Here is a 19,956-nt window from a genome sequence, read left to right as displayed (position 1 = left end):
GAACATTGCATCAAAGGTTTTCGGTCCTAATTTTCTCTTTTTGGCTCGGGTAGAAGGACTTTTGCTAAGCAGCCCTACACTTTAAGATATTTTAAGCTAGGTACATGACCTCTCCATAACTCATAAGGAGTTATTCCCGTTTTCTTGTAGGGTATTCTATTTTGTAAGTGACATGTTGATAAAATAGTTTCCCCCCACAAATTCAGTGATTCTCCCAAGCTTACTAACACGACATTCATCATTTCTTTTAGTGTTCTATTTTTTCTTTCAGCTACTCCGTTTGATTCCAAAGAATACGGTGGATTAACCTCATGAATTATGCCATGTTCTTCACAAAAAGAGATAAAGGGATTTGAATCGTACTCCCCACCTCTATCAGTTTGCAACCGTTTTATTTTCTTGTTGAGTTGGATTTCTACTTCAGCTTTGTACTTTAGAAACATTTCTCCAGCCTCATCTTTATTACTAAGTAGATAAACCTTAGTGTACCTAGAGTAATCATCTATAAAAGTAATGTAGTACATTTTGCCTGCTCTAGTCATGGTTTGTTTCAAGTCCCCAAGGTCACTGTGAATTAAACTAAGTAATTCAGTTTCTCTTTCTATAGAATTACAAACCTTTTTGGTTGACTTAGATCTACACAAACATCACATTTATCATTTGAGTACGTAGAGAAAGAAAGCATGCCAATATCTTTCATTTTCTTAATATAAGAGAAATTCACATGACCAAATCTACCATACCATATCAAAAGAATCAACCATATAAGCAGAAGAAGTAGATGCATTTCCATTAATAGTCTCAGAGACATTCAATACAAACAAACCCTGATTGCAATACCCTTTCCCCACAAATTGACCATTTTTAGTTAACACAATCTTGTCAGATTCAAAAACTACCCTCACCCCCACTTTTCCAAGTAAAGCAACAGACACAAGATTATGGCGAATCTCTGGAACATAAAGCACATCACTAAGTGAAAGAGTTTTACCAGAGGTTAGTTTAAGGAGCACTTTTCCTTTACCCATAATTGCAGAGGGCCTTGAATCACCCATAAGGACAAAGTCTTCACCTTCTTTTATTGGAGTAAATGAAATGAACGCATTCCTATTTGCACAGATGTGCCTTGTAGCACCAAAGTCTACCACCCAATCTTTGACGTTGGTCACCACATTGATTTCAGAAACGACCGCAACAATGATATCATTTGTTTCTACAAGGTTAGCACAAACAGGAAGGTTGTTTCCCTTCCTTCTATTGCACTCATTTGCATGGTGCCCAGGTTTTCCACAAACAAAGCAACTTCATTTCTTTTTAAAATTTGTGTTGAAAAGCTTCAGATTCTTAGCAAGCTTGTGGTGAGGTTTGTAATTAGAATTGAAATTTTTACCTTTGAGAGACTTACCTTCCTCGATGACATTAGCTTTGACTCCCATTTCCTTGGTTTGATCAGTTTCGTCTCGTAGGTGGTTTGTTTCCTCAATTCGGATATGGACAACCACATCTTCAAGACTCATTTGTTTCTTTTTGTGCTTCGTGTTATTCTTATAGTCCTTCCATGATTCAGGTAGCTTTTCAATGAGACTTCTAGACAGAAATGCTTTAGGTAATTCAATGCCTTCAGTCTTTAAATCATTGACGACCTTGTGAAACTCAGGAATTTGAAGTGAAGCATCCTTGTCCTCCGTCATTTGAAATTCAAAAAAAATCCCAATTGCATATTTTTGGGTTCCCGCATCTTCAGTCACGTACTTTTTGGTGAGAATCTCCCAAATTTCAGCAGCAGTCTTGTAGGCACAATATATATCAAAAAGCTCATTTGAAAGTGTGCTTAGAATAGTATGCCTACAAATTTTGTTACCTTTCTCCTATTCAGCCAACTCTTTGTTATAATTCTCGCTACCTTCCTTGGGCTTGGCCTTTGTGAGATAATCTGCCAGGTTCATGACTTCAAGAGCAGAGAAGACTCTTTCTTGCCATCTTTTGAAGAACGAGCCATTGAAAACATCGATCTTGGAAACATCTGGGATCTTGGTGTTGGTCATAGCAGCATCCATGTGATCTACTCTTAAGATTGTTGGAAATTCTGGAGATGGATGATGCTTTGAGTAAGAACTTGTAGGTTCAGGCGTGTGGTACACTGCCCTTAAGAGTAGATGTCCACCCTTCAGAGATTATATCTCAGTGTAGCAAGTGTTGACGGCCTACCCTCTAGGGTACAACAACCTCGATCCTTGTAGGTGTACACTACTTGGATCGTATCGAACAACTTGAAAACTTTCTTTTGGTGGAGTAGAATAATTAAAGGAAACACATGAGAAATTTTAGCTCGGAAAGGAAACAAAGGATTGAATTTTTTTGTGTATTTTGATCTGGAAAACTAGGGATTATATATATGGCAAGAATGATCAATGCAATGACAATTTAACAATAGCAATTAAGCTATGTAACCGAAAGGAATGTTATGACATTGATTAGGAAGAATCAAAACGTCTAATTAGGAATGAAATTTATACCCTGTAACTTATGTAACAGAAAGGCAATATATATCTTGAAATTGATGCGTAAATCAAAACAGAATAAAGCAAATAAGGAATGAACCACCATAATTGCAGACTTTTACCAAATAATGGTATATGAGTAAACTGATGAAATCTTGGTGTCAATCACAATCAAAGAGAGTTAATGACTATTACCATATGCAATTAAAGGTCCAATGGAGGTTTCAAATATAGCTGGTATTTTGAAATATTCTAAGTAAATTCCAATAGTCTACTCTCAAGAAGGAGAAAGAATGGCTGCAATTTGACAGGTTAGGTATTAGGTAGCCTGAAGTCACTATGCACATCAATAATATTTAGTATAAATGCTAATATTTAAGTTATTATGAGTGTAGATTTAAGGATGACAAAAATCCCCAGCGGGGCGGATCTCCATTGGATACCCGCCCCTAATGGGGGGAGAATTCGGGGATAAATGGGGCTATCTAAGATTGGGGGTGGGGCGGGGTATTGTGATCCCCATCCCCAAACCCGCCCCAATAATATATATATATATATATATATTTAACTTATATATATTTTAATTTATTTTTTATAATATAAATCTCAAATATATATATTTACTACTTTACTTTAATGGCTACACTTTTACTTTAATGGTATTTTGACTTTTGCACTCATTGAATTATGATTTATGAATTTAATCATGTTTTAAATTTATTTGTTGTAGATTTTGATTTTAAAAAAAGCAATATGAGAAAAATTATTTTATTTATTAAATTCTTATTGGGGATTTGGGGCGGGTTTGGAGGCTTAGTCTCCAGTGGGGATGGGGACGGGGAATCCCTAATATATTTTTATTGGGGATTGGGGCGGGGATGGGGGTAGAGAATGACTCCTGGGAATGTCATCCCCATCCCCAACCCACCCCATTGCCATCCCTTTGTAGATTTAAGGAGGAATACAAAGTGGGAGCTTGTAAGTTTGTGGATAAAGCAAGGGCAGGTTTAAATCTAGCTTGCTCAGGTTGAAGCAAAGCTTGAAGCTCTTTTAAAGGCCACTCCTGAGGTACAAATCTGCTTTAAAGATTTGAATGAAATCAATAGTTTACCCAATTTTGACTATCATACTTTGTCTTAGAAAGGCTTAGAGTGAAGCCCTTGTTTTGATATCTTTCCATATGAGAAAGAAGTTTTAAATGCTCATGAGAATTCTCTGTGATATTCTCATGATCACAGGCTGATTGATGTCATTCTTAGGAGCATTTTATTATACACCCAATTTCTAGAAAATTTAATGGAAAAAACCCACATATTATTTCTTTTCAATCCACCCCCAATTATTGCCAATTAGGATAAAATATTAGATTTCATTTTTCAAAGAATTACACAAATTGCCATAATTTAAATCTGACAAATATAAGTCAACTAGCAAAATTAACGTCATCTTTAAATACCTTAATTGTAGATCTTTGTTATTGGTCCCATTATTATCGCAATTTTCATTAAATTCATCATGATTGCTAAAATTACGGATCTTTTTTTACATAATTTTCTGAATTCAAAAGTTATATAGATTTAAGTACGTGAATGTGATATTTACTTTTTGATAATTTAAACTTTCTATTTTAAAAGTAACTTAAAGATACTTGCAACCTAACCTAAAGATAAAAGTTTAAAGTTTTTAACCCAACTAATAGATTGTATTTTTTTTTTAATTACAACCTAAAGATTAGACCGGTATGTTTAGCTAACTTGATTTCTAGAAATTTTAATATCAACCTATGTATTAGAATCATTTTTAACATCAACCTCTTTCTTAGGTACTCTATTATTGCGAGTTGACCATGTTTGTTACGTTGAAAGTCTCTATATTATACCTATATGTGTATACCTATATAATAAGCTAGGTACCTGATCATCAAAACACTTTTTCTAGTTAATTTGATTTCAAGTATGTATCTAATATATAGGAGGTTTCTTTTTGTTTTTTTCGTATGACACGGACACCTCTATATTAAAATCATTTTTTTTTTTGGTATCATACCTCTTTATTAGGTTTTCTACTATATTATACGTATGATCATAGAAGACACGATCTTTTTTTTATCTTGAAGGTTTATGGTATTCAAGCCTCACTTTCATCTAATTACTTAGTAGGTAAATTAGAAATGTAGTAGTTTAGAGTAAAAAGCTATCATGAGATTAATATGACAATATACCTCAAAAGAAGAAGAAAGTAATCCAAGAACAAGATATATACCATACAATTAGGAATTTTTCAAGAATATAGAGAGGCACCAAATGTGAGTCTAGGAGTGAAAACACAATAACAAAAGCTTTTTTCTCATTTCTTGACCCCATCTTGAATCCTTTTCTTTTCTTTAAGAACATTTCTTTAGTTGTTCTTCATAGACACAAGCGAGAAGTATCATACCTGCTTGCCCCTTGCCCTTTCTTTCAAGCAAGAAAAACATTTTCTCCCAGTGATTGAATCAAAATCTCTTTCCATCTTTTGAAACAATAATTGACCCCATCAAGGAAAAGAAAATTGAAAATCTATTCAAAAAGAAAATACCTACATATAAGGAAACAAGAATTGAAATTTGTGCTGGAAATGAACTACTATTGTAATGAGCATATATAGAAATATATACTCAAGTCAATAATCAAAATATAAAGCAAGGAAGAAATTTAGGACGTAATTCATTATGATAAAGTCAAAATGAATTGATTTTTTAGCTTAATATTTTAAATTCAAATGGATGATAAGATTAAGCAAGATACATAATTTAACTCTCAATAATCAAAAGGGCCTATTAGATATATCAAAGAATGAGAAAATCTATTAATTATAGACATATACTCTATATGGAAGGTTTGCTCATGTAGAATGGGTGTAAATTGAAAGAAAAATATCTATGAGTTTTTCTCAATAGAAGCTTATATTTTTGGGTTTATATCTAATTTTATCTTCTTCTTATAATCCTTTAGCAGTACTTGACCATATAGTTGGTGGTGAATTGTGACAGGCCGGTTTGAATGAGTTGATTAATTTGATATGTTTGTGCTTGGTTTCTATTGGCAATAGGATTTTGGTGGACTTGTGGAGCCGGGCTTTAAGCCGATTTGATTTTAGGAATGTCTATGGATTGATTTTAGGGATTGGGTTGTCATTGTAACAAAAGATTTCAGCTTTATATTTAGATGGGTCCTTGACCAATAGCACTAAAATGAGTCAAAATTATCCCGCTTATCCCAGTAATAGATTTTTGTTCCCACTAACCTAATTTAACCACAAATGACCATTTTGCCCTTAAACTAATTAACAAACTACTATCATGTCACTCAACATCTCTCTCTCTCTCTCTCTCTCTCTCTCTCTCTCTCTCTCTCTCTCTCTCTCTCTCTCTCTCTCTCTCTCTCTCTCCCTCTCCCCTAGCAACATGGGATCATAGGCCAGATCAGGGCCGCCAACGAAAGAATAGTGCTCGTCGATATCAGAGTCTAGTAGTCTGGCTCGGATTGGGTTGTCAGCGATCAGTTCAGGTAGGACAAGCTCACTGGGCAAGGTAACGAACCTAATCGGTGGTTGTTAGTGCATGGGTCCTCGTTGATGTGAATCAAGCGTCATTGAATTAGGAGTTGTGGTCAAGTTGATTACGGGGTCTGACTGCAACATCTGAAAAATCGGCGGTGAATTCAATGAAGCCGATGTGCGGATGATGGAGGCAAAGAGCGCTGGTTTTGAGTCTGAGCATAAGCCCAAGGTGACGTCATCTCATTCATCCATTGCCATGATCGTGTTCATGAAGAAGAGAAGACAAAGAAGACAATTATAGGCCGGGAAAGGCTTCTACATACCCTACTATCTCTATGATCCGTCACCAAGATCAATTCTAGAAAGTGATGGTACTGGAAAGCGATGATGTAAATCAATTCTAGGTGCCCAAATCATATATATTTTTTTTTGAAAATGGAGGGCAGAAGGCCAGAAGAAAAGAAAAAAAAGTTTTATCAGGGGGCAATAAAGGGCTATTGAGGGGCAATAGAGGTCTATTAGGGGGCAATAGATGTCTATTGAGGGGCGATAAATATTTTGAATTAATGTAATCTTTTTTTTTTTCCTTAATCAAAGTTTTATTTGTCTAATTTTAGAGAGATTAGTTCTCATTTCGGCCCCATATGAGATCTCCGACCTTTGTAGGGACTTCCGACGACATAAACTTTTATTACCCCCAATAAAGGCCTATTGGGGGGCATTAAACATTTCCAACGACCTATGAGATCTTTGACGAACTCTTTGAGGACCTTCAATGAGGTTTTCAGAAAAGTCTCATGGAAGGTGACCGGTGATTGGATTCTAGCGGCTGGTGACAGGATTCTGGGGCCGGTGACCAGATTCCAGCGGTAAGTGACCCGAATCCGGTGACCGGCAATCATTGACCGAAATCCTGCAAAGTCTCCTATGACTTCTCTCTCTCTCTCTCTCTCTCTCTATCTCTCTCTCTCTCTCTCTATCTATGTAACAAAGGGATGAGGGTAAAATGGTCTCAAAAATAAATAAATAAAAAAAAAAACTTAATTAGGTATTAAGGAAGACCTTATTAGAGTCTTTATGGGTAAGGGGGAATTAAAAAAACTTAATGGGGTAAGTGGACAAAAACCCTATTTAGTTGGTCAAACAATGTATTTTTTTCTTTTACATGGTTATAGTGTACTAATATTGGCATGTGAATGTGCTTAAGTAATGGTTAATGTTTGTAAAGGTACATGAAAGATGAATCCAGTAAATTGTGCAATAATATATACTGAAACGTTATAACAACGTATTCAGTAATATGACAACATACCATTTGTCGAAAGCTAAAGACTACATGCCGGGAGAGTTGTTAAAACTTACAATACATGCTTGAAATGTTGTCAAAAGTTTTGTGACAACGTGCAAAGCTCATTGTTGAATAATGACAACAATTTGCTTTGCCTCCTTTTGACGTGTAAAGTGTTGGATCATAATTCATATACATATTTGTGCCATAAAACATGGAAATTACTTGTTCTAAAGTCCAATTTAATGTTGACTAATCCAATACCATTATTTGCCTAATCTTGTACTTTTGCTTAACCTTTGTTTTTATTTATATATATATTTATTATGTTTTCCTTATCAAGCTAGGAAATGATGAAGAAGCATGAAAATGCACTACAAAGTCAACTTTAGCATATTTTCCTACTCCGGCTAGGAGCAAGAGAGCTAGACAAAAAATGAGGTCGACAGCCTGACCAAACGAACTCAAAATGAGTTGAAACTTTCCATATTCATTCTAGAGAGCCTAAGGATCATTTCTTATTAAAAGTGCAAGAGCTAGATCGGAGTGTAAGGCCTTCAAAAGATAGGTTCAAATTTCTGACTAAAAGACTAAATAGATTCCGGTAGAATTTTCAGCCAAACCACGGTGAACTAAGCTCTGAAATTTTACCAAAATTATCTACACTTATCGAGGAATATTTGGTATGAAGAAGTTGAAGGCTAATTCTAAAGTCTCGGAGGAGATTCAATTGAAGGAAGCTTCAGAGACGTATCCTAGTAAAAACATTGCAGTTTGACCTAGAACCTTCTTTGAGCGGATTTCTTGTGCATTTTTGGAAAGTCTATGATGCTGAAGTTATCAAGAAAAGCCCTAAAACATTCCTACAAGATTATGACAAAATTAATCAATCATATTATCCTTTGGATAATAGGCATCCCTATGCACCTTCTCTCTTTTGGTTGTCACATTGACTTTGGTGACCCAAAACCACCCATCATCTTCATTTTCATGTTTTGCATGCACAATAAAGAAAGCAGCTACTCCACTCTTCTCCTAAGTCATCTTTTCTACTCTACACTCTCATAGCTCATCATTACTTCCCTCTTTTTACTTCATCTCTTTCATAACTCTTTCCCTTGTTTTTAGGATCTATTACCACTCTCATACTCCACCTCCATGCTTCTTATAATGTTTGAGCTGCTCCCTTTTGCTTTCATTCATCATTTTACTCATCTCTCTGTTCTCTATATAAACATCTCTTCTCACAAGGAAGAGGCATCAACCATTCTACCTCATTACATCTTCTTTCTCTCTTCATCTCCTTCATAAAACCTCCATATCCACCTCCCAAAATCCAAACTCATAATATCTATACTCCTCAACCTCCATCACCACCACTATTACTCCATCACTACCACTTAAAGTTGGCCAAAGGAGCATCATATCTTCATCACCATTTCATTCATCATCACCATCAAGAAGCTTATCATCCATCCATTCCACCATCAAGGAGGATTCAAGGAACATTGAAAGAGGAAAACAAATGAGGAGCTAGCCTTTGATTTGTCAAGCTTCAACTAGTTCATTTTTTCCTTAACTCTTTAATATACCTTGATGTATATTATAGTTTTGAAGTTAATTAATTTATATGATTATGAGTGAGTAGTTACTTTGTTGGGGCTAGGGTTGAAAGCCCTAGCCAAACTTGTATGAATTGTTGTTTGAATTTACATTTGATGTTATTTGTGATTTTCATCTTCATATGCTAATTCAAGAAGTGAATGCATTCATTCAAACTTAACTACTTTGAATGTGTTGTGTTTGTCATCTCATGAAAAAAAATGTTTAAGGAGTAGTTAACCTTGAGCATTAATAGCATGATAGCATCCTCTATGTGCATATAAAGGTCGTGAGTTAAAATCACCTAGATCTAGGATTGGTTTGCTTGCATGATTATCTAAACTCAAAGCTTTATGCATCTAGGAACAATGAATTGAGACTTAACCGGTAATAGGATTTGTTCTTAGGTAATTAATTCTAGACTTATCCTGTTGGAATTGATAACATTAAAGGAGTTGAAGCCTTTGTAGTCTTATCCGAATGCAAAGAGGGTAATTGGGAAATTAGAATATCATCACTTGTACTTGAACTTCAATAATTGCAAGGGAGGTTAGTGGTAGACAATCCAACCCCTAACTTCATCAATTATATTACTAGTTTAGTTTAGAGTAGTTTAGGCTAGTTTGGGATTGCTGTGACTTTTTAAAAAAATGCTGCTGCTGTGTTGTGAGAATAATCAGCTGTGAATTAAAATAGTTTCGAGTTTGATAAATAATATTTTAAGTGTTGTCAGTGCATAAAACAACTGTAGAGCATGTTTTGATCCACAACAGCTTCTAAAAGCAACCTCTGGGCTACTTCTAAAATATGCTGCTAGTGGCCTATAACTTTCAATTAAAACTGCTTTTTATTTATTTACCAAACACAATAAAATCTAAAATTTTGAACAAAGCTTTTTTTTTTAAGCGAAGCAATCCCAAACAGCATTTGAGCATTTATTTTAATTTGGGCATTTATTTTAATTTGGTTCACCACTCTATCCAACAACACCACAATACACATACTCACCATGAGCCTAGGTTTGTGGTCGATTGTACATTTGCATATTCTAGCTCTCCTTAGGTTAACACCCTAGCTAGTGAAAGGAATCCAATCTTTGTGGGTTCGACAACCTTTTTTAAATCCCTATGCTATTACTTGCATCCCTTATACTTGAGAGTGGCTATTTGGCTAACACAAAGCGCGATGTTAAGAACTCTTGGACTTTTAACGACTCTGGCATCTACAACATGAGACGAATGTTGTCGAAAGTGATTAACAACGGAATTGCATGTTTTTTCTTGTAGTGTCATCTTCTCCGTATGGTTCCAATTTTATCGAATGGGACAAGCACATATACCAATCGACACAATATAGGGGTTCTCGATATGGGATTCCTTCAAGTTGGCTTTCAGTCTTCCAAAGATCAGACCAGATGAAAGATAGAGCAAGCATAAAGTTATAAACCACATGCCACAAATTCACTGCTTTGGAGCTTGGACGATACCATCATGGATATGAAACTCTTTGTGATTGTCAGTTCTTTGTGATCATAAAGTCAACTACAGTTGTATATTCATATTAGATGTCTACATATATCATTTATTCTAGATATCTGATTTAAGCTAATAGCCTAATCGTAGGATAGTAACTACTGAATTGTAATTGATGTAGATTACATACACTAATTTGGATCTAAATTCCTTAAACTTAATCTTAATTAGCATGGTATTCATAATCTACTATCTAAATGAGAAATATAAACTAGAAATTCATCAACTTCTCCGTTACCATTGACACCTTAGAAATTGTATGCAAGTACTTGACTATAAGTAAAAAGATTATGCGAGGACAGTAAAATCATTTCTGGTGTATTAATATGTATGCATTGATCATTCAGTATTCACCATCTCAATTACTCAAAAAAAAAAAAAATCAAAAGATATTTTCCTGTCGAGTAGTTTAACCTTTCAATACCATACGTTATGAGAGTAGAAGTACCTATTGTAGATATTAACAAGAGAATATGGGACACTTCCTTCCAAAGCCGCCGGCACAAAATGTTTAAATTCCAAAGAGAACAAAAAGAACCCTTCTTCTAGTTACATCACACCTTACTTGACAAATCCTACCAGTATTTTTCCCTAATCCTTTCATTTTCTCAAAACTCAGTTTCACCCCCATATATTTCCCAATTGTTAGTCATTTTGGAGATTTTTTATTATTTCTCTCTCTCTCTCTCTGCTGTAAAATTATGAATAGCTAGTAAAGACTAAACTAAATACAGGTTTCACAACAATTAACAGAAAATTACAATTATGTATCCAACCGGAGGGAAGGAGATGTCAAACAAGGTGTGCTTTTCTCAATTGAATCTTAAGAGTCCCTATCAACCCTCTGCCGAGCTTAACCCGACTAAAAGTTTACCTTTAATCTTTATAGTTGTAGAAGTTGAACTCTTTTCTTAGCATGTTATTTCTATCTTAAGCTATCAAACTTTATATGAGCATTTCCAATTTCTATGGCCCAAGTCGTAGAGAGCAACATAGAAGGTCAGAATAATAAATACAGTGATATATGGGGAGACAACAGCAAAGTTCCCTAGTCAAAGTTCTGCATAAAAGGGCCTTGAACTGCCATAGAAGCTCATTCCAAGAAAATGGCAGAAGTCAAGCTCTTCAGAACATGGTCAAGCCCTTTTGCTTTGAGAATAGTCTGGGCACTGAAGCTCAAAGATGTCCAATATGATACCATCTTTGAAGATCTCTCAAACAAAAGCCCTTTGCTTCTTCAATACAACCCTGTTCATAAGAAGGTTCCAGTGCTTGTGCACAATGGAAAATCAGTTGCTGAATCATTTGTGATCCTTGAATACATTGAAGAAACATGGAAACAGAACCCTTTGCTATCCGAAGATCCTCACGAAAGAGCTGCTGCACGCTGTTGGGCAAAATTTGGTGATGAAAAGGTAACCCAGCTGAACTACTACTATTTCTTAGAATAATCATAATTTACTTGAACACTAGAATCATATAGAGTTTTGAGATCAATGATATTCTATACAAGAGATGAGTAATTTTGATGGAGAATTCAATTTTTTTAATTATCTAATTAGGTTTGTGATTTTACATGAAGGTTTTGCCATCTATTTGGGAAGCCTTTAAAAGTGAGGGGAAAGAGCAAGAGGAAGGTATTGTGAAGGCCAAGGAGAACTTGAAGTACTTGGAAGAGGAGCTAAAGGGGAAGAAATTCTTTGGGGGAGAGCATATTGGCTTTGCAGATATTGCACTTGGATGGCTTGCAGAATATGAGAATGTATTTGAAGAGGTAACTAGCATGAGGGTGATAGCAGAAGAAGAGTTTCCATTGTTATCAGAATGGAAAAGGACTTTTTCAGATGCTCCTATAATCAAAGAGAATTGGCCTCCCAGAGACAAACTTGTCACCAAATTTCAGGCTCTCCGAGAGGCCAACCTCTTGAAAAAGGTACCTAAATGAAATGGTTTGTGAGACCATAGATGGATAACAGCAGAAGAGTACATGAAAATTTGTATTTCCTTTTTGAACGTTGAATTTTCTTGGGTGTCAAGTGCAATTCAAACTCCAGAATCAAATAATCAAAAGGCATAAAAAGAAATTTTTTTTTGTCAGATGACATTACTATGAACTAAATGAATAGTTCTTGCCAACTACATTTCAATTATCAAACCCTTTAACAGAGATTCTTCTGTCAATGATCAATGTCCTTGAACTCATTTACTAGCCAAACTAGTAGGTACTTAGAGATTAGAAACCAGATGCAAATTCAGAACAAGTGTCCTGAAACATGGTAAGCAATCGAATACATTTGCATGAAACAAGGATGCCTATATATGGCACAGTTAGCTAAAAGCTAAGACACCATGTATAATTAGTCATATATTCCTTATAAACTGTGAAAACTATGGTGCCAGAAATATAAAGAAAAAAATGGCGTCTTAGCTCAAAGCTAGAAACTTTTCCAGGTGGCCATTACAAATATGAATGTTATATCACAATAGTGTCCTGGAATAGAACTTAATATCTTAAGTGACTAGAAACCAATTAGAAGTGGTCAGAGAACCAATCTCCAACTCAGGGCAATACCAATGGACATGAAAACCGTCCATGTCCATTGTTGCTTTTCACTCTCTCAATGCATCATTTGCACATTCACTCGAAGGTTTTTGAGAATATAGCCTCAGATTCAGAGTGCTTTCTTGTTCGGGTTCGCCTTTTAGAATGCTCAGAGTTCAGGTCTTTAGGTCTGGAAACTCTGATGGGTTTTATTCGCCAAATGGGAGCCACCGAAAGTTGATGCTTGAGGTGGTTTGGTTCACGGGAACAAACTTGTTAATCTTTGTTTGCCCGTCGGAAGTGGGCAACTGGCTTTGCTGCTACTCTTTTTGAAAGTATGTAGGTTAGTGTTTTTTTGAAGTGGCTTATGTAGTTGTCAGATATATATACAAGCCCAATGGAGGAGGTCGTCGTCTCTCTCTGAAGCTAAGTGGGTTTCCTATATATAGTCATGTCTGCAGCATTGCCTAATATCTTTCCCGCAGGAAAAATTGTTCTACTACAGATTTGTTTCTACCGTTGCATGTTCATAATCCAGAATGGCTGCCATTACAAATTCTTAAAGCAAGAAACACTGAAGTGCTAAACTAGTGCTCACGTAACTTGATTAAAAGAATCCAGTGAAACTTATATTCAATCACATAAGAACGCAGGTAGAGCTCCTTTCCAGAACTACAAGTCTAAAAGAACATCTAAACATCACTGAACTGACTGAAGAGTACACAATATAATTTATTGGCGCCACCATCATACAGGTATTTTGGCCAAATTTTGATAATGGAAGATCAAGACTAAATTATCTAACAGAAAATGTTGCAAACTTAAATATAAACTCTACATGGGTTAAGTCGGCATCGGTTGAGTAGCCAGCATCAGTATCAACTAAACCAAAATTATTTATGGTTGCTAATTTCATGAGACTGGCCACTATATTAATGTTCTGAGGTCACACACTACTTCTCTTGGCAGTGATCAAATTTTGGGGTGTGTATTTAAAATTTCTCTTATTTGACGTAGTATAGTTTAAAATTTGTAGACCCTCAAAATCAACGATTAAAAAACATTAATTCACAAGCTAGGAGCTTTAGACTCGCAAGCAACTTCTTCTTTTGGCAAAATAGGAGGGACAGAGTTATTCCAGTAAAATTGGCACAATCTGCGAAAATATGTGTCCCAACCACCAAAAGTAAAATATGTTTAACATAGATAGAATTGAAGATACTCGGCAAACTATATGATATAATGTGATTATGGGCAAAAACCCGCAAACAAAAGATATACAAGCCCAGAAATGTTCATTTCAAGACCGAAATGGGCCAACCATGCATTCTTGTTCTTGAAATCTTGTTTTGGGTTTTAGAAGCTAGTGCAACCCTACCTAATCCTATGTCTAAACATGACTGTTAATGTCTAAGATTTAGCGGTAGCCAAATCTTGGTTAACGCTGGTCCGATGGGCGGACTGCTACTTGTGATGTTCTTTATGCCTTCCGCTATCTGTCAAATGAAATACAAAGGGCGTCAGAGGGAGACCGTGTCGGGCGGTCTTCTCTCCTCCGATGCCTAAGTTAGTCAATGTATTTATGTTGACAGAATAACAGTAGATAAGTGGTAAATGCGTAATTAATGAGGAGAGATGAGTGGGCCTTTTATAGGTGAAGAAGAGGCCGACCTACATGGCCATAGTCCTACATGGCCAACAGTGCTTTGTAGGGCAGGATACCATATTAAATGAAATAGTGAGTTCATTTTGGGGCATAGATGCAACAACTGGTGCCTACCTAACTTGAGCTATACCTAGGCCTTATCAAAAAGACCAAGGATCAAGTGGGCCGCTAGAGGCCCGCCGGCTCAGAGGGCCAAAAGCCTGGCCCTGCCCGTCAAAAAGCCCGCCATAGGCCCAGCCCGATGGGTAGAGAGTCAGGCTTGGTTTAGGGGTTTGAAACCCGGCCTGGCCTATGCCAAAAGCCCTCTAGGCCCGGCCTGTAAAAGCCCGTAAATTATTATTATATATATATGTGTGTGTGTGTGTGTTTATAAATATATATAGATATGTGTGTGTGTGTGTGTTTATATATATATATATATATATATATATAGATTTTATATAGATTTTATCTAGAACGGAGTTCCGCTTTGAAATTACGGAGTGAACTTTGAGTTTTTGGTCGCTTTTAGGTCACATATCCATATCTCGACCTTTTAGTTTTTAGGTACTAGTGTATAGAACATCTCTGCAAATTTTCAGGCAAATTGATGACCGTTAAGGCATTGAAAACTGCCTTAAAGCTAGTACGGTTCATGTTGGACAGATTCAGTTCGTCGATTGGTTTAAGCGAGTTAGATACTTTAACTTAACGATCATCAATTTGGCTGAAAATTTGCTGAGATGATCTATACACTAGTACCTAAAAACTGAACGGTTGAGATGTTGATATGTGACCTAAAAGTAACCCAAAACTTGAAGTTCACTCCGTAGTTTAAAAGCGGATCTCCACTCTGGATAGGATCTGTATACACACACACACACATACAAAGCAAGGTTCCAAAGAGGACGTCCATGATATACATATTCTACGGATGGGTCCTTCTCAGCCGTCCATTTCTTTAAATGAAAATCAATGGCTCAGATGCAAATATCTAGAAACCATCACGGGTCGAAGTAAAAAGCCTTAAACCCATTGTAGATCTCCACTCCCAGCGATGCAACCAAAGTCTCTAGTTCTCCACCCAAAATCCAGGTTTTCTCATTATTGATACTAGAAACTCATCTGAGGTTGCACGATTGTTGCAACCCAAGCTTTCTTTTTTCCTTTCTCTCATGAAAATTGTAGTTCTCTTATGGTCCAAACCTCCCTTGGAGTTTTTGTGCCAAAAGTTAAAGACTTGGAAGCAGAGAAACACATCTAGAGTATGGGTTCTCTCTCTTTTCTGATTTGTTTGATTTCCAATTACAAAATTTAGGGTTTTTTTTTTCCATATTTGGGACTTTTCTTCTTTCTGTTTCTGGGTTTCTTTTTCTTTCTTTTGTTGATATTATGTGTGCTTTTCTGTTTCAATTGAATGGAGTCAGAGGATGATCAATTTTATATTCCTAAATAAAGGCAGAGCTGATGCCTAAATTATACCAAGAGTTTGAAACAATAGATGACGTTGCTGCTTTCTACAATAGATATGCAAAAGAAGCAAGGTTTAGTATTAGAAGTCATTCTAGTGCGACCAGCAAAGATAATAAACAACTTATGAGGAAGGAGTATGTCTGTTATAAGCAAGGAGATTCAAAGTTGAAGGAGAAAAATGAAAGAGAGGATTACCAAAAGTGGGTTATAAAGCAAGAATTGCAGTTGTGAGAAAGAAGGAGTCTGGAAGATATGCAATCTCTGTATTTGTCAAGGGTCACAACCATCCATTAACAAGGCCACCTAGAATACATTTGTTGAGATCTCACCGTCGTGTTTCAGAAGTTAACACAGTTCTATCACAGCAACTAAGCTTGGTAAATGTTGAGAAACATAAGCATTTTGAATTCTTTTGTGTTCAAGCAGATGGCATTCAAAATATTGGTTTTATACAGCGTGATCTATATAATTATGGAAGAAATTGTCGTGAAGAGAAGAAGGGGCATGATGGAGATCTATTGTACATGCATTTTCAGAATGAGAAAGAAAAAGATTCCTCTTTTGTCTATACAATAGAGTCAGATGAGGAAAACAGAGTAACACGGTGCTTTTGGGCTGACTCAATTTCAAGACGAGCTTACAGCTTTTATGGAGATGTAATTATCTTTGATACTACATACAACACAAATCGGTATGGAATGATTTTTGCACCATTCACTGGTGTTAACAATCATGGGCAGACAATCATCTTTGCTTGTGCATTCTTAAATGATGAGACAGCCGATACTTTTGTTTGGTTATTCAAGGAATTTCTAAATGCTATGCCAAGAGATGCACCATAAAATGCCCCCAGGATGATTATTACATACCAAGATCCTGCTATGACTAAAGCCATTTCAGAAGCACTCCCACAAACATTTCATAGATATTGCAGTTGGCACATTCTTAATAAATTTTCTGAGAAGCTAGATGCGATTAAATATCGAGATTCCTACCAATTAAAACTTTCATAGCTGTATATGGAATTCAAGTAGTAGAGAGGAGTTTGACTCAAGATGGATTGAAATTATTGAGAAGAATGGGTTGAGTGATAACAAGTGGTTGGAGTCGACATATGAAATTTGTTCATCATGGATACCAGCATATGTCAATCATGTTTTCTCAGCTGGAATGTCAAGTAGTCAAAGAGCTGAGAGTCAACATTCTTTCTTCAAGAATTATGTTTCTAAGTGGAATTTATGGTTCAATTTAAGAGGGGACTTCTTCACCAATGCCATTCTGAGTTAGAGGAGGATCATATTAATATTGATGAGAAGGCAAAAACTGTCATGTCCCTTGACATAGAAGATCATATGGCCAAGGTTTATACATGTAAACTATTTTATGAAGTTCAATAACAGTTGAGAGAGAGCTTCAAATATAAACTACAACTTATGTTTGAAAATGTCACTCAAGAACAGTTTAAGGTTATGCGAAAGAACATTGAGACTTGTAAGTCTCGTGAACTCACTTACAAAAAGAATTCTGATTTTGCATCATGTAGCTGTAGAAAGTTTGACAGTGAAGGGCTCCCATGTCGACATGTTTTGGCATATTTGATTAAGATCCAAGATGTTGATAAATTGCCTATTCAGTACATCTTGAAGAGATGGACTAAAGCTGCAAGACAGAGAGTTGTGATAGATTCTGATAGAATGGAGATAAAAGATAACAAAGCTTTACTTGCAAGGAGGACTAAACTATTCCAGCCTGCTACATATGCAATTAATAAGGTTATGGTTGCCTATTCAGTACATCTTGAAGAGATGAACTAAAGCTGCAAGACAGAGAGTTGTGATAGATTCTGATGGAATGGAGATAAAAGATAACAAAGCTTTACTTCCAAGGAGGACTAAACTATTCCAACCTGCTACATATGCAATTAATAAGGTTATGGTGAGTGATGAGGCTACCCAGCTCTTTATGGAAATATTGGATGCTATTTTGGAGAATGTTAAACCATTAATTAGTAATGAAAGTGGACAAAGTGCAGTAGGTTTGGAGACCAAGATTGATACTATTCAACATGTTTTTAATGCACCACATCAAGTGAGAGCAAAAGGGTGTGGGAGAAGGTTGAAGAAAGGAAAACAGAAGAAGAAAGTTGAGGTAAAGGGCGGTCAAGGTAGGCAATGCCATGGATGTGGACTATTTGGTCAGTCATATGACAAAAGAAATTGTCCAACGCTTCATGGAAGGTAAGAATCTATGGATATCTGTGTTTGATATTACTGTTTATGTCAACATTTTTATCGATTGAATTAATAACTTTATTTTTGCTTATTTATGTAGACCTGCTATTGATAAAGATGGCAATTCAAATTCCACTAGTATGGATGAGGATAGTTGTTCATCATCTCATTTTGCAGAATAATATCTAAAACACATCAGTTAACTACCAAAAAACATGCTCTCTAAGGTAAGCTTTCAGTTTTCTGTATTTGGTATTTTTTAGATTTTGCATCTGATTTGGTCAGTTTAAGGTAAGATGGTTTTATGGTGTGTTTGATTTCTCAGGTTTTGAATTGGGAAGATGATTTCAGGTTCGGTGTTAGCTTTATTGATTAGCTACTGTGGTGGTTTTGAGTTTGTTGAGAAATAGCTACTACGATTGGTTTTATATAGGTTTGTGGTCTGTTTGATTCTGCAGGTTTTGGAAGACATTTTGGATCATTTCAAGGTTATATGGCAGAGTTGTTCATAGTCAATGTGTAATGGTTTCAATTGTGAATGGTCAAAGTTGATAGTCTTGTTGGAATATTGGATAGTCAAAAGTTGCTGATATGTAATGATTCCAGAAACTGAGTTAATATGTAATGATTCCAGAAAATGAATGTAATGGTTTCATTCCTTCTATAATACTGTAGAGTACAACAACTGAACCTTCTCCAGCATAGCAAGAGCAAAGCTCTGTGATTCCAGAAAATGCACATTACATTCACATGTTCTGTACATTGATTTTGTAAATCTCTGTGATTCTAGAAAATGCACATTATATTCACATTACATTTAGTGTTTAATAATACAAACATTCCACAAATGTACACAATTTTCCTATCCCACAGCCAATACATTATGTAGCAACCAATCCACTTGGCTCAAATAGAAATTGTCACTCATTGCCGGTGCATCCAAAGCTTGAAGAATCAAACACATCACAAAATTCATAAGCTAATTCACCAATAATAGCAACAATGTCTCAACAATATCGAAACCAGTGCAGAAGCTAATCAATCAAGCCAACAGCCAACCTGAAATCATCTTGCAAATCCAAAACCTGAAAAATCACACACACTAGATCAGTATCCTAAAAGCTCTATTGAAATTTCATGTACTTCTAACAAATAAATGACTTTTACATAACTATAAGCTCTCTCAAAACTAAACCTTAATGCACGGTTTTGGCAACTTTTCTAATAACACTTCAATGAATCACTAGAAAACTCAAAACAAGTGGTCCATCTAGTACTCTTGAAAAATGTAGTCAAATTGGGGCCAGCCAAGGTCATAAGGCTAATTGGGGTTGATGCACATTCAACTCCAAGACACATTAACCACAAGCTAGCAGATACAACCATATAATGAAAAATAGCACTTAAAACATGAGCAGGAACACAACCAATCCTTAAAACTAATTGGATAGAATATGTCACTGTTTACAATCAAAACATTGCAAAGATGCTTAAACAAGCTTGAACTCTTCTTCCAGAGCCATTACAATCTCCACATTATCCAAGATATCTAAGCCCATATCTTTTTGGAAATGTACATCAGGAGTCAGCTGTAGATAATTG

At 35.8% G+C, this 19,956-nt stretch overlaps 1 protein-coding gene across 1 annotated transcript; it reads left to right on the top strand.

The window, feature by feature from the left end:
- Positions 1-11,535: 11,535 nt before the first annotated feature.
- LOC112196503 (probable glutathione S-transferase) lies at positions 11,536-12,551 on the top strand. Its single transcript, XM_024336865.2, has 2 exons — positions 11,536-11,878; positions 12,046-12,551. Exons 1-2 carry the CDS (start codon positions 11,570-11,572, stop codon positions 12,406-12,408), a joined length of 672 nt encoding a protein of 223 aa, XP_024192633.1. The 5' UTR covers positions 11,536-11,569; the 3' UTR covers positions 12,409-12,551.
- Positions 12,552-19,956: the final 7,405 nt, after the last annotated feature.

This window comes from Rosa chinensis, chromosome 1, assembly GCF_002994745.2.
Source record: "Rosa chinensis cultivar Old Blush chromosome 1, RchiOBHm-V2, whole genome shotgun sequence".
In the NCBI taxonomy this organism is placed as follows: Eukaryota; Viridiplantae; Streptophyta; class Magnoliopsida; order Rosales; family Rosaceae; genus Rosa; species Rosa chinensis.
This window is presented reverse-complemented; position numbering and strand designations above follow the sequence as displayed.

Excerpts from the sequence above, each read along its gene's own strand:
- LOC112196503 (XM_024336865.2), top strand. The coding sequence starts at position 11,570 with ATGGCAGAAGTCAAGCTCTTCAGAACATGGTCAAGCCCTTTTGCTTTG. Across the intron at positions 11,879-12,045 it reads CAAAATTTGGTGATGAAAAG|GTTTTGCCATCTATTTGGGA; the intron begins GTAACCCAGCTG and ends TTTTACATGAAG.